General features: G+C 47.4%; 1 protein-coding gene across 3 annotated transcripts in view; it reads left to right on the top strand.

Annotated features, from left to right (window-relative positions):
* Positions 1 to 27,889, top strand: part of ap3b1a (adaptor related protein complex 3 subunit beta 1a) — a 358,394-nt gene that overhangs the window by 215,653 nt on the left and 114,852 nt on the right. For all 3 annotated transcript variants that reach the window (XR_005461652.1, XM_038805547.1, XM_038805548.1), the window contains exons 21-22: positions 21,047 to 21,122; positions 21,554 to 21,657. Coding sequence is in view for 2 of the 3 variants with exons in the window: in XM_038805547.1 (XP_038661475.1) it covers positions 21,047 to 21,122; positions 21,554 to 21,657 (180 nt within the window). In the remaining variant the exon portion in view is untranslated. The remainder of the gene's footprint in view (positions 1 to 21,046; positions 21,123 to 21,553; positions 21,658 to 27,889) is intronic.

Genomic DNA, 27,889 nt, shown 5'->3' with positions numbered 1-27,889 from the left:
TTGTATCAGGCTGAGCCTGGCACATGTTGCAGACGCATTGACTCTACTCAACGCATCCGCCCATAGACCATCCTTATTTCTGCTCCCAGCTCCTCCTCCCACTTGCGCTTCAGCTCCTTGGTCTGCGTCTCCTCTGACCCCATAAGTTCCTTGTAATTGTCCGAGACACTCCCTTCTCCTACCCACCCTCTGGAAACTACCCCGTCCTGAATCCCCCTTAGTGGTAGGAGTGGAAAGGTTGACACACCTGTTTACGTAGGAAGTCCCGCACCTGCAGATACCTGAATTTGTTTCCCCTCGCCAACCCAAACTTCTCTTCCAGCACCCTCATAATTAGAATGGTCCCCTCTATAAACATATCCCCCATCCTCTCAATCCCTGCTCTCCGCCATATCCGGAACCCCCCATCCATACTTCCCGGGGCAAAGCGGTGATTATTCCAGATTGGGGACCAGACCGATGCTCCCTCTGCTCCCACATGTCTCCTCCATTGCTCCCAGACTCTCAGGGCCGCCACCACCACCATGGGGCTGGTGGAGTACCTTACCGGCGGGAACGGCAGAGGCGCAGTTACCTACGCCCCCAGACTGGTGCCCTTGCATGAAGCCGCCTCCATACGCTCCCACGCTGACCCCTCCCCCACCACCCACTTCCTGATCATGGCTATATTTGCCGCGCAGTAATAGTTACTAAAATTTGGCAGCGCCAGCCCGCCCGCCCTCCGACTCCGCTCAAGCGTTACCTTCCTTACCCGTGGGGTCTTGCCCGCCCAAACAAAGCCAGAGATCACTTTGTTGACCTGTTTACAAAGGGACCGTGGACTAAAGATGGGGAGACATTGAAACACGAACAAGAATCTCTGAAGGACCGTCATCTTCACCGTCTGCACCCTCCCAGCTCACAACAACGGGAGTGCGTCCCATCTCCAAAAATCGTCCTTCATTTGGTCTACTAGCCGGGCCAGATTTAATTTACGCAGCCGGCCCCATTCCCGCGCCACTTGAATGCCTCGGTACCAAAGCTTCCCCCTAATAATCTAAACGGCAGCTCACCCAATTGCCTCTCCTGTCCCCTCGCCTGGATCGCAAACATCTCACTATTCCCCATATTTAGCTTATTCCCCGAAAACCCTCCAAAATCCCCAAGATCCTTATGATGTCTTCCATCCCCTCCAATGGTTCTCCTCCCCCCACCCCCCCCCCACCCCGGGATCAGCCCCTTGAGGGTCTCAGAACAATTGCCAACGGCTCTCTAGGTAGCGCGAACAACAGTGGGGAGGGAGGGCTTCCCTGTCTCGTCCCCCAGTGCAGTCTAAAATACTCTGATGTTGTCCTATTCGTCCGTGCACTTGCCACAGGAGCCTGATACAGCAACCTGCTGCTGAAATTTCCCCATGTCGTTGACCTGCAGGTGATTCTGAATACATTTCCTCAGCCGCCCGCACACCCCTTCGTCAGCCATCTGACCTCCAATGCGGGCGCTGGTTACTGTCTTTACTAACCTGCAGGTCAACCCAGTGCGGAGCATGGTCTGAGATTGTGATCGCCGAGTACCCCGTGTCCACCACCCCTGCCAGTAAGGCCCTGCTCAAAATGAAGAAAGCAATCCATGAGTACTTTATGCACGTGTGAGTAGAAGGAGAACCCCTTCCACCCTCGGCTGCCCAAATCTCCATGGATCATCTTCCCCCCCCCCCCCCCCCCCCCCCCCCCCCCCCCCCCCCCCCCCATCTGCTCCATGAACCCTTTTAGTTCCTTTACCATTGCTGGCACCCTGCCCGATTTCGAGCTTGACCAGTCCAAGCCAGGGTCAATAACTGTGTTCAAGTCCCCTTCCATGACCAACCTGTACAGGTCCAGTATCTTCCCCAGCATCCTCTTTATAAACTCCAAATCGTCCCAAGTTGGCACATACACATTTATTAATGCCATCTGCACCCCCTCCAGTTTCCCACTGACCATAATGTACCGACCTCCCACATCCGAAACTATTTTACCCACCTCAAACGCTACCTGCTTATTGATCAGGATCGCGATCCCTGTAGTCTTTGAATCCAGTCCCGAGTGAAAGACCTGACCCAGCCTTTCCTCAATCTAATCTGGTCAGTTACTCTAAGGTACGTCTCCTGCAACATTACCACGTCCGCCTTCAGTCCCCTAAAATGCGCGAATACACGTGCCCTCTTGCCCTCTCGAACATTCCAGGTGATCAGCCTAGTTGAGGGGCTCATTTGCACCCCCCCCCCCCGCCGATCAGCCATCCCCTTTTTTGGGCCCGCCTCTAGTCCATGCTCCGCGGCTCCACTGGCCCGCCCCCAGACCGCATCCGCCCCCGACCTCCTCTCTTCCCTTGAGACAAGTCCCACCCTCGTCAGCAGAACATTCCACCCCCAGTAACAACACTCTGTAACCCAACCACTGTGATAAACCGGACATATGCACACCCCCCACTGCGCTTCCGTGAGCTTTCCCCCCCAGCCCACTCATACAAACATACTCCAACATGAAACAATCCCTACCCAATTGCCCGACAGAAAAATACCAAAATCTAAACAAGCATACCTCCATCTCCCAACAGTGCAAATGAAAACCTTAACTCACGCAGCTCTGCCACTGGTCCCAAATCAATACAGATGGCATTACAAACAGCTTCCACAAAACGAAAAACGAGAAACTTTTTTTTGAAGAACAGAGAAACAAAAAGAAAAAAAAAACATGATCGCTGCAGAAAAGTTCAAAAGTTCTCAGTCCACCACCAGTCCTTTCCGTTTCACGAAGTCCAGCGCGTCCTCTGGCGACGCAAAATAAAAGTGCTGTGCCTCATACGTGACCCAGAGATGGGCCGGATACAACAGTCCGAACTTTACCTTTTTCTTAAGAAGGATTGACCTAATCTGGTTGAAGCCTGCTCTTCTCCTGGCCATCTCCACACTCAGGTCTTGGTAGACCCGCAGGATACTATTATCCCACTTACAGCTCCGTGTCTGCTTGGCCCACTGTAGAATGCGCTCCTTATCCAAGTCCCTGTGGAATCTCACCACCATTGCCCTCGGAGGGGTCTCCCGTTTGTGGCTTCCTCGCGAGTGCTCTGTGAGCTCTGTCCACCTCCAAGGGTCGGGAGAATGCCCCATCCCCCAGCAGCTTCTCAAACATATCTGCGATGTATGCCCCAGCGTCCGCTCCTTTGGGCCCCTCCGGGAGCCCAACGATCCTCAAGTTCGGCCAGCAGGACCTATTCTCTAGGCCCTCCACCTTCTCCAGGAGCTTCTTCTGGTGGTCTCTCAGCATCCCCACCTCCAACTCCACCGCAATTTGATGTTCCTCCTGCTCAGCCAGCGCCTTCTCCACCTTCTGGATCGCCCGATCTTGGGCGTCTAATCGAAGCTCCAGCCGCTCGTCTTTTATTGGGTCCAAGCAGTCCTGCTTCTGCTTAGCAAAGCCTTCCTGAATAACTTGCTTCAGCTGCTCCGTTGACCAGTGGGTCGACAAACCAGAGGCCCAGTCCTCCGCCATGCTGTCTCCCGCTGCAGCTTCAGCCCAAGCCTTCTCTGTCTTTCTGTTTCTGCCTTTATGAGCACTTCTAGTCCTTCTCTCCATGCACCAATGTGGGAATTCAGTACACAATTGCCCCTGTCTTCAGTTTTACAGTTCAAGTCCGGTAGAAAATCGGAGGAAAAGGTCCAAAAGACCAACCCGAGCGGGAGCCACCAAATGTGCGACTTCATAGCTGCCACCGGAAGTCCCTCATCTGCAAAGTTTAAGATGTTACATTTTGTTCCTTCATCCAAATCATTAATATATATTGTGAATAGCTGGGGTCCCAGCACCGATCCTTGTGGCACCCCACTAGTTACTGCCTGCCAATTTGAAAAGGACCCATTAATCCCTACTCTTTGTTTCCTCTCTGTCAACCAGTTTTCTATTCACCTCAATACATTTCCCCAATCCCATGCGCTTTAATTTTGCACAATAATCTCTTATGCGCGACTTTGTCAAACGCCTTCTGGAAGTCCAAATATCCAACATCGACTGGCTCCCCTGTACTGGTTACATCTTCAAAGAATTCCAACAGATTTGTCAAGCATGATTTTCTCTTCATAAATCCATGCTGACTCTGACTGATACTTGCCACTGCTTTCTAAATGTTCCACTATAAAGTCCTTGCTAATGGTTCAAGAATTTTCCCCACTGCCGATGTTAGGCTCCAATGGTTGGAGGAGCAGCAAGTGGGGGTAGAGCTGCTCTTCCAATCACAGATGATGTCCCTCCCATGCTGGATATATGCAAGTTCTTCCTTTCGTTCTTTGGGTTTTGGTGATTTGCTTGCCAAATGGTGCTGTCTCTCCCCCTCCCCCTCATGCTGATTGGTCTGTAACGATTGTCTAGCACGTCACTTCATTTTATGTATCAAAAATATCTAAACAAGTTACCTATGAACAAAACAGATTGTGTGAGTTTGCTGCTGAAGGCAACCCAATGTGACAAGACAAGACTGTGCATTCAGTGTTCAGGTTAGTCGTTGCTTCAGCTCCTCCAATCATAGGTTCCCTCCTTCCTCCTCTTGCTGCTCCTTGATGTAGAATCTAGTATTGAAGGAGTAGCATTCGGTGGGGTGGAACTTCACTTTTATCATCCAGGAAGGGAGGATGGAGCTTAAGCAGCAGCAAGTGGGACTTCTGGTTGCGGCCATGACCAGCTAGGTCGCACACACGGCAGCTCCCGCTGGGACCGGGATTTTGGGCCGTTTAACGGAGCGGCGGCGGCACTTGTGGGGAGGGTACCAGTGTGGGAACGGACGCTGGAGAGGCTCCCCCCTGGTGCTGTATGGAGGAAACCAGGAGTGGGGCCGTAAAACGTGCAATTGCAGGGAGGAAGACAGAGCGGGCCCGGGAGGACAAAATGCCGGCTGGCGCAGATCGGGAAGCATGGGCCCAGTGGGCCAGAGAGCAGCAGGACTTCTTGAAGAGCTGTTTTGCGGAACTAAAATCGGAGATGCTGGCCCCTATGAAGGCCTCCATAGAAAAGATGGTGGAGGTCCAGAAGGCACAGGAGAAGGCCATCAAGGAGGTGGAGAGGAAGGTGTCTGAGGAAGACATCCTGGGCCTGGCAGTCAGGGTGGAGGTGCACGAGGCCTTACACAAGAGATGGCAGGAGAGACTGGATGACCTTGAATGCAGATCTCGGAGTCACAATCTGCGGCTCCTGGGCCTCCGTGAAGGTGTGGAGGGGGCGGACGCGAGTGCATATGTGACCACGATGCTGGGGACGCTGATGGGAGCGGGGGCCTTCCCGTGGCCCTTGGAGCTGGATGGGGCGCGTAGGGTCCTCGCCAGGAAGCCGAGGGCAAATGAACCACCGAGGATGATGGTGATAATTTTCCACCGCTTTGCAGATAGGGAACGGGTCCTGTGGTGGGCAAAGAAGGAGCAGAGCAGCAAGTGGGAGAACGGCGAGATTCGCATTTATCAGGACTTGGAACCTTAGCTGGCGAGGAGGTGTGCGGGTTTCAACCAGGCCAAGGCGGTACTCCACAGCAAAGGGGTGAAGTTCAGGCTCCTGCATCCGGTGAGACTTTGGGTAACGTACCAGCACAGGCACCATTACTTTGATACACCGGATGAGGCGTGGACATTCATTAGACATGAAAAGCTGGACTTGAACTAAGGGTCAGCTGCACGTGGGTGAAACGCGTTGGAGGGGAGGTTAAAGAGAGGATGGGTGGGCCAGGTATTCCACTCGGGGCTAGACTCAAGGACCAGAGGGGTGGCGATTTTGGTGAGTTAACGGGTGGCGTTCGAAGCAGGGAGCATTGTGGCGGGCAATGGGGGTACATACGTAATGGTGAGTGGCAGGTTACAGGGGGCCCCGGGTGGTGTTGGTGAATGTGGGATGATGCGGAGTTCATGAGGCACATGCTGGGGGTGGGGGGGGACTTTAATACTGTCTTGGACCCGGCGTTGGACTTGTCTAAGTCCAGGTCGGGAAAGAGGCCGGCAGCGGCCAGGGCCCTGTGGGAGTTCATGGATCAGATGGGGGGGGAGTGGATCCGTGGAGATTTGGGTGGCTTTGGGTGAAGGAGTTCTCCTTTTTCTCCCATGTCCATAAAGTCTACTCGCGGATTGACTTCTTTGTGCTGAGCAGGGCATTAATCCCGAGGGTGGAGGGGGCTGAGTATTCGGCCATTGCGGTCTCTGACCATGCCCTGCATTGGGTGGACCTGCGACTGGGGGCGGAGCGGGGGCAGCGCCCTCTCTGGAGACTGAATGTGGGGTTGCTGGCGGATGAAGAAGTGTGTGGGCGGATAAGGAGGAGCATTCAGAACTATGTGACAACGAATGACACTGGAGGTAACAGCGGCAGCGGTATGGGGGGCTATGAAGGCGGTCATCAGGGGGGAGTTAATCTCTATTAGGTTCCACAGAGAGAAGAGGGAGAGGTTGGTGGGAGGTATACTTAGGGTGTACAGGAGGTACGCGGAGGCCCCCGAGGGGGGCTGCTGAAGGAGCGCCGGAAATTACAGACGGAGTTCGATTTGCTGACCACGGGGAAGGCGGAGACACAGTTGAGGAAAGTGAAAGGGGCAGTCTACGAGTATGGGGAGAAGGCAAGTAGGATGCTGGCGCACCAACTTCGCAGGAGGGAGGCGGCCAGGGAGATCGGGGGTGTGAGGGATAAGGAAGGTAACATGGTGTTGAGCCCAGAGAGGATCAATGAAGTCTTTGAGGAGTCCTACGGAAGCTACCTGAGTCAGAACCCCCAAGGGGAGGGGAAGGAATGAAGCAATTTATGGTTTGGCTGAGGTTCCCAAGGGTGGATGATGAGCGGGTGGAGGCACTGGGGGCCCCGATTGAGTTGGAGGAGGTAGTTAAGGGGCTGGCAAGTATGTAGTCGGGCAAGGCCTCGGGTCCGGACGGCTTCCCTGTAGAATTTTATAAGTTCTCAGAGCTACTGAGCCCACTCCTGCTCAGAACCTTTAACGAGGCGAAGGAGACAGGAACCCTCCCCCAACGATGTCGCAGGCACTGATCTCGCTCATTTTGTAGAAGGAGAAGGATCCGCTCCAATCTGGGTCCTACAGGCTGATATCGCTCCTGAATGTAGATGGCAAATTGCTGGCAAAACCTCTAGCCACCAGAATAGAGGACTGTGTCCTGGGAGTGATTGAGGAGGACCAGACGGGTTTCATTAAGGGCAGGCAACTGAACACGAATGTGAGGAAGCTCCTGAATATTATTATGATGCCCTCGGAGGGGGGGGGGGGGGGGGGGGGGGGGGACGTAGAAGTAGTGGCTGCAATGGATGCGGAGAAGGCCTTTGACAGGGTGGAGTGGGAGTACCTGTGGGAAGTGTTAGGTAGGTTTGGATTTGGGGAGGGATTCATAGGGTGGGTTAAGCTACTGTATCAGACCCCCGTAGCGGGCGTGTCCACGAACCGGCTGAGGTTGGAGTATTTCAGGTTGCACCGAGGGACGAGGCAGGGGTGCCCCATGTCCCCCTTGCTATTAGCGCTGGCAATTGAGCCATTGGCCATAGCGCTTAGGACTTCAAGAAATTGGGGTGGGGGGGGGGGGGGGGGAGGAACACCGGGTTTCCCTCTACGCGGACGACCTGCTGTTGTATATTTCGGACCCACTAAAGCAGATGGGGGAGGTCATGCAGATACTGGGGGACTTTGGGAGCTTCTCTGGGTACAAGCTGGACGTGGGGAAAAAGTAAGCTGTTTGTAATCCACGGCAGGGGCCAGGAGGAGAGACTGGGGGGAGCTCCCGCTCAAGATAGTGGAGAGGAGCTTTCGATATTTAGGTATACAGGTGGCTAGGAGCTGGGATGCCCTACACAGGCTCAACTTGTCTTGGCTGGTAGAGCAGATGGAGGGAGACTTCAAAAGTTGGAAAGTTGGGACATGCTCCCGCTTTCCCTGGCAGGAAGAGTGCAGATTGTGAAGGTGATGGTTCTTCCCAGATTCTTGTTTGTTTTTCAGTGCCTCCCCATTTTCATCCCCAAATCCTTTTTCAAGCGGGTAAACAGGATTATCACGGGATTCGTCTGGGCAAATAAAACCCCGCGAGTCAAGAGGGTATTCTTGGAGCGTAGCTGGGGGGAGGGGGGGTGGGCACAGTCGAACCTCTGCACCTACTATTGGCCGGTGAATATGGCCATGATTAGGAAGTGGGTAATGGAGGAGGGGTCGGTGTGTGGGCGGCTGGAGGCGGCGTCATGCAAAGGCACCAGCCTAGGGGCACTAGTAACAGCACCACTGCCGTTCTGGCTGGCACGGTGGTGTCGGCGGCACTGAGAGTCCGAGGTTAGTGGAGGAGGCACAGGTAGGAGGAGGGGGCCTCAATTTGGACCCCAATGCGGAACAACCACAGATTTGCTCCGGGCAGGGTAGATGGGGGTTCCAAGGCTGGTATAGGGCAGGCATTAGAAGGATCATAGATCATAGAACAGTACAGCACAGAACAGGCCCTTCGGCCCTCGATGTTGTGCCGAGCAATGATCACCCTACTTAAACCCACGTAACCCGTATCCCAACAATCCCCCCATTAACCTTACACTACGGGCAATTTAGAATGGCCAATCCACCTAACCCACACATCTTTGGACTGTGGGAGGAAACCCACGCACACACAGGGAGGACGTGCAGACTCCACACAGACAGTGACCCATCCGGGAATCGAACCTGGGACCCTGGAGCTGTGAAGCATTGATGCTAACCACCATGCTACCGTGGGGGACCTATTTATAGATGGGACTTTCCCCAGCGTGTAGGCGCTGGAGGAGAAGTTTGGCCTCCCCCCAGGAAATGCTTTCAGATATCTCCAGGTTCGGGACTTTCTCAAGAAACAGGTGGGGACATTTCAGCTGCTACCCCCGCGAAGGATACAGGACAGGTTGGTGTCTGGCATCTGGGTAGGAGAGGGGAAGGTGTTGGATATATATCAGGAGCTGCAGGAGGTGGAGGAAGCCTCAGTGGAGGAGCGAAGGACAAGTGGGAGGAAGAGCTAGGCGAGGAGCTGGATGAGGGCCTGTGGGCTGATGCCCTGGGCAGAGTGAATTCATCCGCATCATGCGCCAGGCTCAGATTAATTCAGTTCAAGGTGGTGCACTGGGCTCACATGACGACGGCAAGAATGAGCAAGTTTTTTGGGATAGAGGACAGGTGCGCAAGATGTGCAGGGAGTCCAACGAACCATGTCCATATGTTCTGGGTATGCCTGGTGCTTAAAGAATTCTGGCAGGGCTTTGCGAGGGCTATGTCCAGGATTTTGGACACGCAGGTGACGTCGAGTCCAACAATAGCGATATTTGCAGTGTCGGAGGATCCGGGAGTGCAGGACATGAAAGAGGCCGAGGTGTTGGCCTTCGCCTCCCTAGTAGTCCGGAGGTGGATCCTGTTAATGTGGAGAGACTCGAAACCCCCGAGTTTGGAGACCTGGGTTAGCGATATGGCTGGGTTTTTCACTCTGGAGCGAATAAAGTTCACCTGGGGGGGGGGTTGGTGATGTAATGTGTATTTTCGTTGTGTATAATGATAGCAGCCACCTCATGTTGTTAAATATTTTGAGTTTATTCTTTTTCTTTTTGTTATGTAAAAATCCTGGTTGGAAAAAGCTTTAATAAAAATAATTTTTTTTTAAAGCAGCAGCAAGTGAAAAAGACCATTGTCTCGCCTTCTCTCGTGGCTTCCCTTCCCTCTTTCCCTTCTACAACTCTCCAGCAGTGTGTGTAGATATGGTGCAACATGCAGAACAAGATAATAAAGGCAAAGGCAGTCACCAAAATTAGTGTTATATTCAGCACAGTTTAGAAATAATAATGGGATATTTTCCTGAAAAGTTAACAATATCGCACAATGCTGTTATTAAAAAACAAAATGTTTACACTCCTGTTTGTTTAATAGTCACGGTAGGATCACCTATAGAGATACACAAACTAACACTGAATTAAATTGTTGCTGTTCTTAATATTAATGACCCATGCTGCATATATATTGGATAATATTTGTAACTAAATGCTAATAGGACCTTTCTCTGATTTAGTGAATTGATTGATGAATCTTTTCACAGTAACGTCATTGCAGTGTTAATGTAAGCCGACTTGTGATACTAATAAAGATTATTATTATTATTGAAAGGGGAAGAAATATCATTACTATAAAATAACTACAAAGACATGAGGGAGGAGCTTGATTGGAAGGAGAGCCGATCAGGAAGATGGTGGAACAGCAATGGCAGGGGTTTTGGGAGGCACAGCAGAAATTCGCCCAAGGAGGAGGAAACATGCTGAGGGGGAGGATGGGGTAACCGTGCTGACAAGGGAAGTCAGAGACAGCATAAAAGAAAAAGCATATGGACTTGCGGTGGCGGCATGTAGAGGGGAAGTCGCACATTGGGTGGCTCCTGTTTGAGATATATTTTTAGGAGGTTTAAAGTCTGGTCCTGGGGGTAATTTTTGGAGGTTTGAAGGAAGGGAGATAAAAAGTTGCTAAAAGATACCAATAGGACTGCAAAAACCAGTGGTGAAGAAGGCAGGGAGCGAGGGCTCGCCGTCGAGTGAGAGGGCCAGCAAAGGTGCTGGCAAGATGGTGGAGGCTGGACCACAAGGTGGGACTGCACTGCTTACGGTGGAGACGATGACTGCGGTGATGGCTGTGGAGCTGGAGAAAGTTTGCGAGGCATATGGAGGCATTGAGGAAGGAGATGGCAGTCGCATTTGAAATCGTTGGTGGAGGAGGCAATTGCCCTTGTGAGGGTAGCTGTGGCAAAAACATCGGCCGAGGTGAGAGAGCAGGGCAAGAAGGTGAAGGAAATGGAGGAGGCCATATCGCAGCACAGCGACCAGCTCATCTCGATGGGGGACAAGCTGCGGAGAGTGGTGGAGGCTAACAAAAGGCTTTGAGCAAAGCTTGAAGATTTGGAGAACCGTCGAGGGGGCACAATTTGAGGATTGTGGGCTTGCCCGAAGGGGTAGAGGGCCCGAGGCCAACGGAGTACTTCGCCAAGCTGTTGGCGGAGTTCATGGGGGAGGATGAGGAGCCCTCTCCGTGTGAACTGGACCGAGCTCAACGGTCGTTATGGCCGAAGCCAAAATTAAATGAGCCACCAAGAGCAGTAATCATCTACTTCCGTAGATACCACATGTTAAGCTGGCCGAAGCAGAAGTAGGACTGCAGTTGGCTGGTGCTAGAGTTCGGATATACCAGGGGGTCTCTCACCTCCCACTCCCTTCTTATCCACCATCATCATACCACCGGGCCCTGCTGATGGTGGAGTTGGCAGAGAAGCGAGTGGCTTTCGGCCGTGTAAAGACAGCATTGTACAACAGTGGGGTGCGATTTGGTGTTGCGTATCCGGCGAAGCTGAGGGTGACGTACAAGCTTTTTATTTTGAGATAGTGGAGGCGGTTGAGGTGTTCATGAAGGCAGAAGTGGAACTGGAGAGGGGTTATGGACTGTGATTGGGGAGCTGGAGAATGTATAAATGTTTTAACTTTCCGTTCATTGACCTGTATTGTAACTTAGTTGACCTCATTGTTATAGAGTTTAAGTTTTTGTTTGGTCTGATTGGCATTCATTGTAGCAACGGGTATTACATGAGTTGTATGGGTTGGATTGTTTTTTTCTGGGACTGGGTGGGAGGGGAGGGGACAGAATGCCTTGTTGGGGGGGGGGGGGGGGAGAGAGAGAGTCGGCCAGTGAACGGAAATAAGGTGGGGGCAGGGTCTGCGGACATTGGAGTTTGGTGAGCAGGTTTCGATGGGCCTCAGAGGTGTGAAAGAGGGGAGGAAGGGATCGATACTGGGTGAGGTTTTTTTGAGAGGAAGTACAGGGTGGATTCTGGGAAGGGGGAGGGGGTTCGATGTTAACAATGGTCAGGGGCGGGTCAGGCTCTTGGGGCAGGGCCCGGTGGTATGATGATGATGGATAAGAAGGGAGGTGGAGGTGAGAGACCCCCGGTTATGATAGTCATGTGGAATGTGAGGGGGTTGGGAAGTCCAGTCAAGAGGTCAAGGTGCTTGCGCATCTTAAAAGCTTGAAGGCAGTTGTCGAAATGTTGCAGGAGAGTCACTTGAGGGTGAAGGACCAGGTGAGACTTAAAAAGGGCTGGGTTAGCCCGGTGTTTCATTCTGAATTTGACAAAAGGGCTCGAAGGGTGTGGTGAATTATAAATACTAATAATCCACACTGTATTGTACAACACGTGTTGAGCCTGTACCTTGTATTAGATCACGTGTAGTTGCGCGGCTCTACCCATAGGAGGAGATGAGGAGCTTGTACTGGGCTCCGCCCATGGCTCCGCCCATGGCTCCGCCCATGGCTCCTCCCATCGCTCCTCCCATCGCTCCTCCCCTTAATCGGGTGTATAAAGGTTGATGTTGTGAGCCTGCCTGCCAGTTCATCTGGAATTCATCTCGTCACAGGCAGGCTCTGTTGTAAGACGATTAAAACCACTGTTCACTTCTAACCACGTGTCGCGTGAATTGATGGTCTCATCAAAGGGTAGCAGTTATGGTCAGGAAAAGGATACGGTTCCACATGGAGAAGGTGGTTTCAGATCGGGAGGGTAGTTATGTGATTGTGACAGTGGTGCTGGTAAATGTGTATGGTCCCAATTGGGATGATGTAGGATTCGTGAAGAAGGTGTGTGGGGCCATCCCCGACTTGGACTTACACGAACTGATAGTGAGGGTTGACTGGAACTTGGCACAGGGGCCAAGGTTGGACAGGTCATGGCCGTGCTCCCTGGTCCTGTCAGGGAGGGTGAAGGCATTGGCTGGGCTAATGGTGGAAATGGGAGGGGTGGACCCCTGGAGGTTTCTGCACTCGAGGGAGCGGGAGTACTTGTTTTTCTCAGCGGTCCATAAGGTATACTCGCAGATCGACGTTTTTGTGGTGGGGAAGGCTGGGATTAAGAGGTCGGAGCACTTGTCAGTTGCAATACCAGATCATGCACCGCATGGGGTGAATATGGTATTGGAGAAGGGGGTAGTACAGAGGCAGGGGTGGAAATTAGATGTGGGATTGTTGGGGGTTCAGTGATAAAATTGAGAAAGTAATTGAGGAATATGTCGGTTTTAACTACACTGGGTAGGTGTCGAAGCTGGTTGTATGGGAGGCTTTGAAGGCGATGGTGAGCGGTGAGGCGATCTCGTTTAAGGCTAGGGTGGACAAAGAGGAGAGAACATAGAACAGTACAGCACAGAACAGGCCCTTCGGCCCTCGATGTTGTGCCGAGCAATGATCACCCTACTCAACCCCACGTATCCACCCTATACCCGTAACCCAACAACCCCCTCCCCCTTAACCTTACTTTTAAGGACACTACGGGCAATTTAGCATGGCCAATCCACCTAACCCGCACATCTTTGGACTGTGGGAGGAAACCGGAGCACCCGGAGGAAACCCACGCACACACGGGTAGGACGTGCAGACTCCGCACAGACAGTGACCCAGCCGGGAATCGAACCTGGGACCCTGGGGCTGTGAAGCATTTATGCTAACCACCATGCTACCGTGCTGCGAGAGGTTGGAGCGTCAACAGGTAATAGATGCGATGTTGCAGGTAGGTAGGAGTTATGCAGAAGATGGGGATCCAGCGACGTTGGAAAAGAGGAAGGAAATGCAGGTGAGCTTTGACTGACCATCTAGCAGGAAGGCGATGCGCCAATTGAGGCGAGCAAGGGTGCAGTTTACAAACATGGAGAGAAGGCGGAGTATGTTAGTGGATCAGCTTCGGAGGGAGGCAACGACAAGGGCAAATTGTTCAGGTGCAGGACAGGGTAGGGAAGCTGTGATGGCTCCGGATCAGATTAATAAGGTGTTCGAGGAATTTTGAGAGGTTGTATGGGGGAAGCAACCTGGGGAAGAACGGGAGATGCGGGAATTTCTAGATGGGCTGTAGTACCTGAGGTTAGGGGAGGAGGACAGGGCTACATTAGAAGGGGCGATAGTGGAGTAGGAGAAAAAAGATGCGATTGGGAGGATGCAGTCGGGGAAGGTGGCAGGGGCGGATGGGTTTCCGGTGGAATATTATAAAAAATTCAAGGATAAACTGGCACTGCTGAGGGTGGGGATGTTTTAGGAGACGATAGGGGGGGGGGGGGGGGGGGGGGGGGGGGGTGGCATCACAAACTTTGGGGCAGGCATGGATTTCCCTTTTAGGATAAGGATTCGGCGGAGTGTGGGTTGTATAGGCCCATATCACTTTTAAACGTGGACGCAAAGGTTTTGGCGAAGGTACTGGCAGGTAGGCTAGAGGAGTGCCTCCCGAAGGTGATAGGTGAAGATCAGATGGGGTTTATGAGAGGGAGGCAGCTCTTTTCGAATATCAGGAGGGTATTGAACATGGTTATGGCACCGGCAGAGGGGAAGGAAACAGAGGTGGTTCTGGCATTGGATGCCGAGAAAGCGTTTGACAGGGTAGAATGGGGGTACTTGAGGCAGTTCTGGAGCAGTTTGTGATTGGACCACGATTTATGGACTGGGTAAAGTTACTGTATAAGGAGCCGAGGGCTAGTGTCCACACAAGTAACGTCAGCTCGGGATATTTTTCTCTCCACCGTGGGACTAGGCAGGGGCGTCCTATGTACGCCCCGTTGTTTGCACTTGTGATTGAGCCGTTGGCCATTGCGTTAAGAAGTTTGGGGGTTTGGATTGGGATAGTGCGGGGGGTGGGGTAGAGCATATGGTGTCCGTATATGCCAATGATTTGCTGTTATATGTGTCGGAACCGAGTGTCTCAATAGGGAGAATATTGGAGCTGCTTCGGGTGTTTGGATCTTTCTTGGAGTACATATTAAATCTAGACAAGAGTGAGTATTTTGTCTCAGCCAGGAGGAGGGGGAGGGGGGGGGGGGGGGGGGGGGGGGGGGGGGCTGCCGTTCCGTAGGGCATGGCCTCACTTTAGATATCTGGTGGTGCAGGTTGCTGGGGATTGGGGGGGGGGGTGCTCCATAGGTATAATATTTCTAGTTTGGTGGGGAGGGTGAAAGCTGATCTGGCAAGGTGGGATGGTCTCCTTCTTTCACTAGCGGGTCAGTACAGGCGATTAAAATGAACACGTTGCCGTGTTTTTTGTTTATTTTTCAATGCCTGCCGATCTTCCTACCAAAGGCATTTTTTTTTTTTTTAAATTTAGATTACCCAATTATTTTTTCCAATTAAGGGACAATTGAGCGTGGCCAATCCACCTACTCTGCACATTTTTGGGTTGTGGGGACGAAACCCACACAGACACGGGGAGAATATGCAAACTCCACACGGACAGTGACCCAGAGCCGGGATCGAACCTGGGACCTCAGCGCCGTGAGGCGGTTGTGCTAACCACTAGGCCACCGTGCTGCCTCCAAAGGCATTTTTAAGAGAAATTGAAGGAATGATTACCTTGCTCATAAGGGGAGGGAAGGTGGCTGATGTTAAAAAGGTGCTGCTACAGAGGGGAAGGCGGTCAGGGGGATTGGGTTTTCCGAACCTGATGTATTATTACTGGGCGACGAATGTGAAGAAGGCCCGGAGAAGGGTCAGAGGTGGATTCCCAGTGGGCTAGAATGGAGGAGTTTGTCTAGGGGATCGGGATTGAAAGCATTAGCAACAGCGCCGCTCCCAATGGCCCCTGGGAAATACTCAGGGAGTCCTGTAGTAATAACATCGTTGAGAATTTGGAGGCAGTTTCGTCAGCACTTCAGGTTAGGTGCATGGTCAAGGGAAATGCCGATTCAGGGAATCTCAGATTTGAGCCAGGGAAGTAAGGTGCTGACGACGGTGGGACTGCAGAAGGGGGTAGTGTCGGTGGTTTACAAGGTTATTTTGAAAGCAGAGAAGGCAATGCTGGAAGGGATCAAAGTAAAGTGGGAGGAAGAGTTGGGAGAGGGTATGGAGGAGGGGTTCTGGGGTGAGGTGCTCCGTAATGCCTCCACCTCGTGCGTGAGTTTGGGGCTGATGCAGCTGAATGTGGTGTACAGACCACACCTCACAAAGGCGAGGTTGAGCCGGCTCTTTGTGGGGGTAGAAGATGTGTATGAACGTTGAGGGGGTGGGGCACGTGAAACTGGACCCGGGCCCTCGGGAGGCTATATTCGGGGTGTCAGATCAGCCAGGGTTGGAAGTGGGTGCGAAGGCAGATGTTGTAGCTTCCCATCGTTGATCGCCCGAAGGCGGATCCTGTTGGGGTGGAGGTCAACTTCTCCACCCTGTGGCATGGCGAGGGGACCTTCTGGAATTCGTAACTATTGAGAAGGTGAAGTTTGAACTGAGGGGAAGGATGGAGGGGTTCTACAATTCATGGGTTTTATTCATTATACACTTTCAAGAATTGGATGACATCGAACATTAGGGTGGCGGGTTGGGGGGGGACTTGGTATGTTGATGGTGACTATGGGTAATTCCTGATTCCCTTTTTATTTGATGTTTGTGTTGACATGCGGGTTGTTTGGGGGTTGGTGGGAGGATGGGATTGTTGTTGATAAGGGGATTGTTTACCATTGATTGTTTGTTGGTGGGTGTAAATTTTGAAGAAAATGTGAAAAAGGAGAATAAAAAATATTTATTAAAAATAAAGAAAAAGCATATAATATGGCAAGGATTAGTGGGAAACCAGAGGATTGGGATGTCTTTAAAAGCAAGCAGAGGACAACTAAAAAAGCAATAAGGGGGAAGAGATGAAATATGAGTGTAAGCCAGCGAGTAATATAAAACAAGATTACTGGAGATTTTATGATTTATAAAAGGAAAGAAAGAGGCAAGAATGGACATTGGACCCCTGGAAAATGAGGCTGGAGAAGTAATATTAGGGAACAATGAAATGGCAGAGGAACTTAATAGGCACTTTGTATTAGTCTTCACGATGGAAGACACCAGTGGCAGACCAGAACTTCAAGTAAGTCAGGGGCAAAGGTGAGTGAAGTGGTCATCACTAAGGAGAAGGTTCTGGGGAAGCTGAAAGGTGGATAAGTCGCCCTGAATGGATGGACTACACCCCAAGGCTCTGAAGGAGATAGCTGAGGCATTATGGAGGCATTGGTAGTGTCATCTGGGAGTATCTTTAAGAAATGGGTGTTTATAAATGGATATGTATATAAATATCTGTAGTGAGAGTATCTTTAAGAAATGGGTGTTTACTACTGCAATGATGTCAGAGAGTGGGTGGAGCTGGGCTGTCTGCCAGCTTTTTACTTTCGTTTTTGAGCAGGCTGCAGGGTGTGTTTTAGTTTTGTTTTCAGTGTTGGAGCTGAAGCCAGACCAAGCAGGTGTATGGGGGTTGTATTTGAATTGACGTTTTCTAAGATGCTCACTGTATGTTTTAAAAGGTTAACTTGAGTTCATAGAATAAACTTTGTTTTGCTTTTAAAAAACCTTTCCATTTCTGCTGTACCACACCTGTAGAGTGGCCATGTGCGCCCCATACCACCATCTATTAAAAGTTGTGGGTCAGGTGAACTCCATGATACCCTTTGGGGTTCTCTAAACCCTTGTCCATAACAGTAGTGATCTTTCAGGAATCACTCGAGGAAGGGAGGATCTCGGGACTGGAAAATGGTTAATGTAATAACTCTGATTAAGAAGGGAGGGAGGCTAGAAGACGGGACATTATAGGCTGGTTAGCCTGACTTTGGTCGTTTATAAGATTTTAGAGTCCATTATTAAGGATGAGATTGCAGAGTACTTGGAAGTGCATGGTGAAATAGGTGAGTATGCATGGTGTATGGTGAAATAGGTGAGTATGCATGGCTTCGTCAAGGGGAATTCTTGCTTGACAAATCTGTTGGAATTCTTTGAGGAGGTAACAAGGGAGTTAGACAAAGGAGAACCAGTGGATGTGATCTATTTAGATTTCCAGAAGGCCTTTGATAAAATGCTGTCTAGGAAGCTGCTAAATAAGCTAAGAGCCCATGGTGTTAGGAGAAACGTATTAGCATAAGTAAAGGATTGGCTGACTGGCAGAAGACAGAGAGTGGGGATGAAGGCTTTGACAAAGAGTCATCGGACTCGAAACGTTAGCTCTTTTCTCTCCCTACAGATGCTGCCAGACTTGCTGAGATTTTCCAGCATTGTCCCTTTCGAGTGGGGATAAAGGGGTCCTTTTCAGGAATCTAGCTGGTGACAAGTGGTGTTTTGTAGGGGTCAGTGTTGCGACCACAACTATTCGCGATATACATTAACGATCTGGAAGAAGAAACTGAGGGCATTGTTGCTGTTTGCAGATGATACTAAGACCTGTAGAGGGACAGGTCGTGTTGAGGAAGCAGGGAGGCTGCGGAAGGACTTGGACAGTCTAGGAGAGTGGACAAAAAAGTGGCAGATGGAATACAATGTGGAAAAGTGAGAGGTTATGCACTTTGGTAGATACGTAAGTAAAGTCGCCATCGTCTCAGATGATCAAAGGCTGCTTTCCCCATTGAGGGGGAGAGCTGACTGGTAGTGATTTAACCTGAAGATCATCACACCTCAGGCGAGGGGCAAGGTTGAGATGGCAGGCCTTCATTAATAACTTCAACCGGTGTGGGAATTTAACCCATACTGTTAGCCTCGCTCTGCACCATGAACCAACTGAGCTAAACTGGTATCCGACTTTGGTCGGAAGAATGGAGGCATAAACTATTTTCTAAATGGGGAAAGGCTTCAGATGTCTGAAGCACAAAGGGACTTACGAATCCTAGTTCAGCGGTACAGTGGTTAGTGCTGCTGCCTCACGGCACCGAAGACCTTTGTTCGATCCCGACCCCGGGTCATTGCATGTTCTCCCCGTGTCTGCGTGGGTTTCGCCCCACAACTCAAAGATGTGCAGGATAGGTGAATTGCCCACGCTAAATTGCCCCTTAATTGGAAGAAAAGAATTGGGTACTCATTTTTTTAAAATAAATTTATAGTACTCAATCTTTGGGTTGTGGGGTGAAACCCAAGCAAACACAGGGAAAATGTGCAAATTCCACAGGAAAAGTGACCCAGAGCCGGGATCGAACTTGGGACCTCGTTGCCGTGAGGCAGCAGTGCTAACCATTGTGCCACAAGAAAAAAGGAATCCTAGATCAGGATTCTCTTAAGGTTAGCATGCAGATTCAGTTGGCAGTTAGGAAGGCATATGCAATGTTAGCATTCTTTTTGAGAGGGCTAGAATACAAGGGCAAGGCTGCACTGTTGAGGCTGTATAAGGCTCTGGTCAGACCCCATTTGAAACATTATAAGCAGATTTGGGCCTTCTATCCGTGGAAGAATATGCTGACCATAGGGGGAGGTCCAGAGGAGAACACAAGACTGATCTTGGTAATGAAGGACTTGTCATATGAGGAGTGGTTGAGCTCTCTGGGTCTATACGCGATGGAGTTTACAAGGATATGGGGGGGGATCTCATTGAAACTTACAGAATACTGAGAGACCTCGATAGAGTGGACGTGAAGAAGATGTTTCCACTAGTGGGAGACTAGAACCCGAGAGCACAGACTCAGACTGAAGGGACAATCCTTAAAAATTGAGATGAGGAATTTCTTCAGCCAGAGGGTGGTGAATCTGTGGACCTCATAGCCACAGAAGGCTGTGGAGGCCAAGTCACAGTGTCTTTAAGAGTGATAAATAGATTCTTGACTGATAAGGGGATCAGAAGTTACGGGGAGAAGGCAGGAGAATGGGGATGAGAAACATATCCGCCCTGATCAAATGGCAGAGCAGCTTCGATGGGCCGTATTGCCTAATTCTGCTCCTATATCTTGTGCAGGATCGAGGGTGGCTAAAGTATGGGGTGGGGGGGGGGGGGGGGGGGGGGGGCTTGGGGAGGGGGGGGGGGAGCTTGGGGAGGGGGGGGGGGAGCTTGGGGGAGGGGGGGGGGGGGAGGTGCTTGGAAACTGGAAAAGTGCCAAGGCCCATGATTTTTCTCCCTAACTCGGTCAGACATTGCCGATACCTTCAGGAGAGGGGAGGACAAAGGGTGGACTGAACCCTGCATTTCGCTAGTGAGATGAGGAACATGTCAAAAATTGTGGCAAAGAAGAGTCACGTTTCTTGCAGTGCATTCATCTAAGATGTTCTGGATATCAATTTTAATTTTAATTTAAATTCAAATTTCTATATTTGATGTTTAAAACTGCAGTATCTTTTGTTTCCCCTTTTATGTACATTTCCATTTAACCTTTAAATGTAAGCTATTTAAAAAAACAAAAGGGTGCATTTTAATGCTCAGGATGGGGCACGAAGAGCATACATCTACTTTTTGTGTGCTCCATATCAAGTTGTCCAGGTTAGGTGTACCTTGAAGTTTTATTTTGCATTCAACTTTCGTTGCTCATCCCAGTGGTATGCTTTAACCTAAACTTCAGAAGAATTTTCTAATGCTCTCCTGTGACATTTCAATTTCTCACATCAGCTATCCTGAGACTGCTAAATAATGGACTGTTTTCTATTTGCTGCGGACCCTTGCTCTCCTTAAAACTGTATTGAGACTGTCCAAACTCATTTTCCTTGGGATCCTTCCTGGCGTCAGTAAAAAGTGACTGTCATCTCATCAGTTTGGGTAGGATTCATGTCCAAACCCTAGAGAGATTGAAGTGTGCATTCCTAACCAAGTCTACCAACAATTCCTATAACATATACAGTAGCAACAAAGAAAAGATGTTGAAATTTTTAGATGAAATTACTGGAACATTTTGTATAAAATGTTAGATTCTTGATTGAAAAATGCAGAGCCCAGGGCTATGCAATCTGACAGTATGAACCACGGCCCTGTAATTTTTAAGATTTACAGAAAAATTTATACTTTGTAATCTGTTAAGCCTTTGTTGAGCTGTATTTATAATCGCATGGATTTAGTAATGTTATGGATACACAGGTGAGAAAGGGATATAAGAACTGTTAACCAATGTTCTGTCTGCAATTTTAGCATTCAATGTGGATGACTGCAGGGTTGTTTTAAGATTTTGATCTTTTGTGTATTGTACTCCTATGTAGTTACCATTTAGCCACTGTATTTAAATGCAAACTTCAAATTTTCTTTTCTTTTCTTTTCTCAAGTGATCTCAATAATAATTGGGGCTGATGAGGGAATCTATTTGTTTCACAGAAAGAAGGGAAAAGCGCAGTATCAGTAGCCAAGGCTGCTGTCAAGCAGGAAGTTTCGCTCCTGGATTTGCTTGATTGTAAGTATTGATACTAAAACATGAAAAATAATGTGTTGAAACTGGGCACTTAATTAAACAGTTGAAATTATGATGAGATTTTGTGGAAATAAGTTCTCTGACCACTTTATCAGCAGAATTATATGCATGGGGTGTTGGGGGGGCGGGGGGGTGGGGGGGGGGAGAGAGAGAGTTGCAGTTGTCAAAAATATCTGTTGCATTTTAGAACTTCATAGTTCAGTAGCTGTTTAATTCCACTTTAATACAATTGTAATTTCCCATTTCTGAATTTTGACCGTTAATGGAATTCTATTATATTAACAAAATAAATCAAAAATGAAAATCCGTGGTGAATTTGTGCAAATATTGCTATAACTGTCCTTTTTTTGGTTGGGAGTTCAAAAATATATTTCTCTGTATTTCTAATTGAGATGTACTCTTGCTTCTTGTAGTTTCTGATGTGTCAACACCAGTAGCCCTCCCTAAACCAGTAATGGCTTCAAGATTAGCAACTGATTTGGAAGGATTATCACTTTCCAGTACCGCTGTCATTGATGTAAGTTTATGGGCTGCTAGTGGCTATTTCCTAAGTTTTTGTTCAATCATCCATGATAACAATTGAGCCATTGAATAATAACAATCAATCCCTCCGAGATCTGCAGTATGGGTGGATTGATCGTGCTAAAATTGCCCCTTTGAGTCCAAAGATGTGCAGGTTAGGTGGGGTTGCAGCGATAGGGCGGGGGAGTGGGTGTAGGTAGGGTTCTCTTTCAGAGGGTCGGTGCAGACTCAATGGGCCGAATGGCCTCCTTATGCACTGTAGGGATTGCACATCTTGTGACCTAAAATTCACAGAGTTGCAAAATTAAAGTTCCCAAAACATAGTTTTACAAAACTGAGAAATGTTGAAAGCCAAAGCGCAATCCTTACTTCCTTGTACCAGATGCATAGAATACATTAACTTTTTTAGAGGCTTTTTCCTTCTTGTGTAGAAACTCTGCTGAAGTCTTATAAACCTAATAACTAATGGGAATGATTTGTAACCACAATAATAAAAAGGGAAATCTGTGACTTTGGTAATTCTGCTTAAATAATCAGAAGGAACTGTACATCAAGAACTGTATGCTGGCTTGACAATGATTTCAAATTGTCGTTGGTCTGTGGACAATATAGCTTAAATTTAAGCTCATGGTCAAGATTTTGGTATTAATCAATCCGAGGATGTATTCTCAGAAATAACAGTCTGATATTTTAGAATACTTAGAACTAGTGGCAAAGTACAAAGAGTTTTTTGAAATTTATGATTGTGAAAATGTGGTGATCCACGTTGGTGATAAATGGGACTTTAAATAGGTATTTAAATGTTGGCTTTATTTATTATATTTATTAAGGCAGCAGTTTGTTAATTTTGGTAAGTTTGGTAATCCCAAATCTTCTGTCATTTGGTTTTGCACATATTCAGTCATAGCTCAGTTGGTAGCATGCCTCGCCTCTGTCAGAAGTTTGAGTTCCGAACCAAGAATTACACAATTTACGCTGATGCGCCAGTGTGGTGCTGAAGGAATGCTTGCTGTTGAAGTGCAGTCTTGAGATCTAAAGCCAAGTCCCTATTTTACCTCCTTGGGTGGATTTCCTGGTGTCATGACCAATTCTTGAACCAAAATCACTGAATCAGATTATATAGTAATTATCACGTTATCCTTTTTCATCACATTATCCTTTATATAACCTTGCAATGCACAAATTGGTCGATGTTTTCCTACTTTACATCAGCGACTGCATTTCAAAAGATACTTCTTTGGTTATCAACCACTTTCGGGTCAATATTGATGCCTTGAAGAACCTAACTACGCAGATGACAAAGCAGTTCTTCAGCAACTTTCCTGAGACCAATTTAGTGAACTGGAAGGTGTTTACCAAATGTGTAAATCTTCTTGTAAATTTACATGACCGTCACAAAATCTACTCTGGAAAGAGGAGTACTTCATGCTTACAGGCTATCTCATAAAGAAAGTCTACAAGAAGGGGAAACTATTGGTGGAAAGATGATCCTGGAAGAAAGAGGAAGCCAGGATTAGGTTTGAACAGCACCAAATTCTGATGAACAGGAAGATTCAGTGTCCAAGCGTGATTGCGAAATTGAACCGGCCAAGACCGGAAACCCCAGGACATTAAGGTTTATTAAATCAAAAAGCAAGGATAATATTGAAATATCAATTCTGCATGTGGGGGATAAGTTAATATTAGATGACAAGGAAAAAGTTGAAGTTCTAAGTTCGCAGTTTCTGCGCATCTTCTAGGAAGAAATCAGTTAAACTGAATATGAATCTGTGGTAAGAGGGCAACATGCCTGATCTAATTACAAGCAATTACAAAAAGAAACGCCCCTGTAACATCCATCTAAAGCTTGTCCTGATGACATCCCAAATCACGCACTTAAAACCTCAACAAGTGAATTTGTACCAATGTTATGATATATTTTTCAACAATCCATAAGATCAACCAATGAGCTAATGTCTCTACAATTTGCAAGAAGGAGACCCTACCAATCCAGAAAAATACTAACCTATTTAGCTTGCTAGTGTTCGCTGCAAATTACTTGAACTATCTTGAATAGCCAGCTAATGAGATATTTTGAAGGGCTGAATAACCTTATTGACAGACAGCGTGCTTTCAACAGAATCACAGCACCTCCTTACCATTCTCAATCTGATCTATAACCTTGATAATTGCAACACCACAGTTCCAGCTATTTCAGATTTTTCCAAGGCTTTTGACCATGTACCACACTTGAAGCTACTGGGAAAACTATAGCATTATGGAGTCTGGGGAAATACTAAGCAATGAATAAGAACTTTTCTTCCCAAATGGCAATGAAGAGTTAACAGTGAATGGGGAAGTATCAAACTGAAGACCAGTCTTGAGCAGCATGCCCCATGGTACCATCCTGGGCCCTGTTTTTTTTCTCCTGATAAAAGGCATACAGAATGGAATATCAACTGGATCAGGGTCTGCAAATGCCTGCCTAGTCTATAGAACCATTATTTAGGAAATTCTAAATAATATCGTCAAATGGGCCAGTACATGGAAAATGAAATTTAACGTAAAATAATGTAACAACATGTAGTCCCCAACTCCACAATACAGGATTCCTCCTTGAAATTACAAAAGGGTGCTGCCACTTAGGAATCCACATCCAAAATAAGTTAAAGTGGAATGTACAAAGTCAATACACAGCCTCAAAAAGATCCAAACAATCCGGCTCGTGAAATGGAACTTCCATCACTGCTCAACCATAGTAAAGGAAATGCTACACCAGACATTGGTTCGACCAACCTAGAGTGTGGTGTCACTGCTTAGCACCGATGTACTGCTGAAAACATTGCCATCCTTGAGAAAGTTCAATACTGGGCAGCTTGTTTCATTACAATTACTTGCTAGATTCTAGTGTCTTCCAGTTGGTTACATCGCTAACATCGCTAGACTGGCACAGTCTTCAAAACGGAAGAAAAACCCATAGGTTCACATGCCTCTGTACAATTTTGAATGGAAATTAAATGTTTCCACGAAGTGCATTCAGCTCAAAAGTGACTGCGCTTGAAGCATTCTTAAACAACAGCTCCAACTGTATACACCTCAAAGTACTTTCTTTACAAACTCCTTTTTCCCATAAGAGCAATTAAGGACTATAACAATCTTCCATTAATTTCGATCTCCATGCCCTATAAAGATTAATGAAAGAAAAATCTGTGGAATTGTTTTTAAAAAGTAATGTGACCTTGGACTGCACTCATTGTGCATCTCCAATGAAAATTCCTTGGCGGTAAACTTTGGGGGGAAACTTTACCCTGATGTCGTGAGCAGCGCTATATAAATGCAAGTTTGTTCTTTATAAATTGATGACAACAAGTAAAATGTACCGAGGAGAAGGCACTGAAACCACCTCAAAAGGAAGCATTGGAAAGGTTATATGGCTGCTATGAAGAGTAGCAAGAACATATACTGCAATATGTGATCATTTCAGCAACATGTTACTTTGTGTTGAGGTGCTTTTCTTATGCTTTGATAAGCTGTACCTAAATATTTTGTAATATTGCCTTGTATCTCATCCAATTCTCATTGCTACAAGAATATTGTAGTTAACACGCTGTACCTCATCAAACATAGTTATATGATTGAATTACCAACCTACTGTTGAGACTTTCTCAAAATTGCATGGTTTTGTTTTGATGGAAGAAATAGACATAAACCGTGGACAATGGTAACTTTTTATTGAAGAAACCAATTTTGCTGGGATTTAATATCAATTTTCTCTCATCTCTTTTCCTGAAAACCTTGAACCCTTTCTGGCCAAAGCTACCTGGTAACCAGTCACCCTCGAGTACCTTGCCTAAATTACCTTTCTTAAAGCCATAAGCTTTGGCATTGAGCATGAACAACCTATTTTGTCATGTGTTTTGTAGCTGCATGTGGTTCTGTGCCCACCCAGCATCAACACGTGCATATTTTCGGCAGAGATTACTAGAGAATGATCAAATCATAGGGCTAAACAGCTGGCTTGTAATGCAGAACAAGGCCAGCAGCGCGTATTCAATTCCCGTGCTGGCCTCTCCAAACAGGCGCCGGAATGTGGCGACTAGGGGCTTTTCACAGTAACTTAATTGAAGCCTACTTATGACAATAAGCAAGTATTATTATTATTATGTCAGGAAGCCTGGCAGATTTTTTTCCTGAGTACCCTATGACATTGATTAAAATTGTATACCTCTGGAGCTACTGGTGTGAGACCATAGACTTATCGAATCTGTAAACTTCCTTTCCATAAATTTCATCTATTCACAGCATAACATGGCTGAGTTATCAGGATAAATTAGCCCTTGAATGTTGAATTTGGTAACAATGGTTTGGAAAGTATCTTGTTCAAATTAAGTGATTGAAAATGGTGATTTTACCGTATCTAGGGTGAAATTAAGAACGTTGAAATAGGAAGCTGTACATGTGGCCTGTTGAGCCTGCTCTGCCATTCAGTACAAAGATGGTGATCTTCAGCTTCACCTCCGCTTTCCTGCCCACTCTCCATACTTCTAAATTTCCGGAGAGAGCAATAATCTGTCCCAACCTTCAATGTATTCAACGATGGAGCACCCACAGCCTTTAGGAATGGAGAATTCCCAAGATTTACAATCTTCTAAGTGAAGAAATTTCTCCTCCTCCTCAGTCCTAAATGTTTCCGCCTCATCCTTAAACTGTACCCTGTGTTCTAGATTTCCCAGCCAACAAATGCAACATCTCGGCTTTTACTCTGACAAGCCCCTTCAGACTCTGGGAATAATAAATATTATTTTAACTAGATAAATTGCTCAGTGACTCAGGTTAGTTTTGATTCCGGAGTTGTATTAAATGAAATTATTTGGAATGGCACTATTGTATGGGTTTCCCCCACAAGTTTAATCAGAATTACAAGAATGCTCCTATCAAAATCGGCTTTGAGGTGTTTCGCGGTTTGCTATCATGAATATACAGGACTGCAGGTTTTGAGAATTGCAAATTTAAATACTCATTATGCCCAAGTCAACTATTTGGCGGTACTTGGGTACCAATTAGTGCTGAGCATTTAATTTGATTTGGTTTGATTTATTATTGTCACATGTATTAGTATACAATGAAAAGTATTGTTTCTTGTATGCTGTACAAACAATGCATCCCGTACATAGGGAAGGAGAGACTGCAGAATATAATGTTACAGTTATAGCAAGGTGTACAGAAGTGTAAGTCAGTAAGTACCATGAGCATAGTAGATATCTTAAGTCATCATAGATATCATTGTCCCAGAATTAGAGCTGGTGTTGGCTCTGTGTGGTGTCGGCACATGGCTGAGATGGATTAATCACATGTATTCATGGCTGCAGGTTATATATAACCCAACAATACAGCAGACCTTGGGTAAAATAGATTGAAATTCTCATATTTTTCTCCAAAAAATGGCAATTATTTTAGTTTGTTGGTTGCCTCTACAGTGTGCAGATTTGAGAGAATATTTAATTGTCAAGGATATTGCGACCAATCCCATCTTCTCCCCTGGGAAGTTAATTTTCTTGGAAAGGTAATCATTGGAAACACCAGTCCCTTTTTATTATTTTTGTTACCTGTCCCAAGACACTGGCGTCAATTGAAATGCTCCCACAGCTGCACCTTCTAGTTTAGCGAGGGTAAATGAATCAGAATTTCTCAGTACAAAAGGTGCCCCTTTAACTCATCACATCAGTGCTGGCTGGCTGCTAAACATCCACTTTATTCCATTCTCCTGCCTGTTGCCCAAAACCTTTTATGTTCAAAATATTTATCTACATCCCTCTTAAAATCCCATTAAGGAATCCAAGTCTGCCATTCTTGCTGCTAACAGCACTTTACATCAAAATAAGTTATGCTAAATTTTTCCTTTTGCTGATTTTAACTCTATACTCTCCAGTCACTACAGCTTTAAATGAAAACAATTCACCCAGCTATTAAAGCCTTTCAACATTTTGTATATCTCAATCCGATCTCTGATGAGGCTCCAGATTCTGCAAGATTATTCTCCCAGTCAAAGCCACTCACGGATAGTGACCAGAAATCAATCTTGCCTCTTTCTTGTTTAAGTACCATGTCACACAATGTATTTGGGCACTGGACGATGAGTTGAGTGTGCATGTCTTTTCATTATGAACATTGGCTGTAATTTGTTAAAACATTTTAGTTTAATGACTCCGAATTCCAGAACTTAATACAGTGAGATTAAAATTGAAGAT

This window comes from Scyliorhinus canicula, chromosome 8 (genome assembly GCF_902713615.1).
Source record: "Scyliorhinus canicula chromosome 8, sScyCan1.1, whole genome shotgun sequence".
Lineage (NCBI taxonomy): Eukaryota > Metazoa > Chordata > Chondrichthyes > Carcharhiniformes > Scyliorhinidae > Scyliorhinus > Scyliorhinus canicula.
The sequence above is the reverse complement of the archived record's forward strand: the minus strand, read 5'-3'. Positions and strand labels throughout refer to the sequence as shown.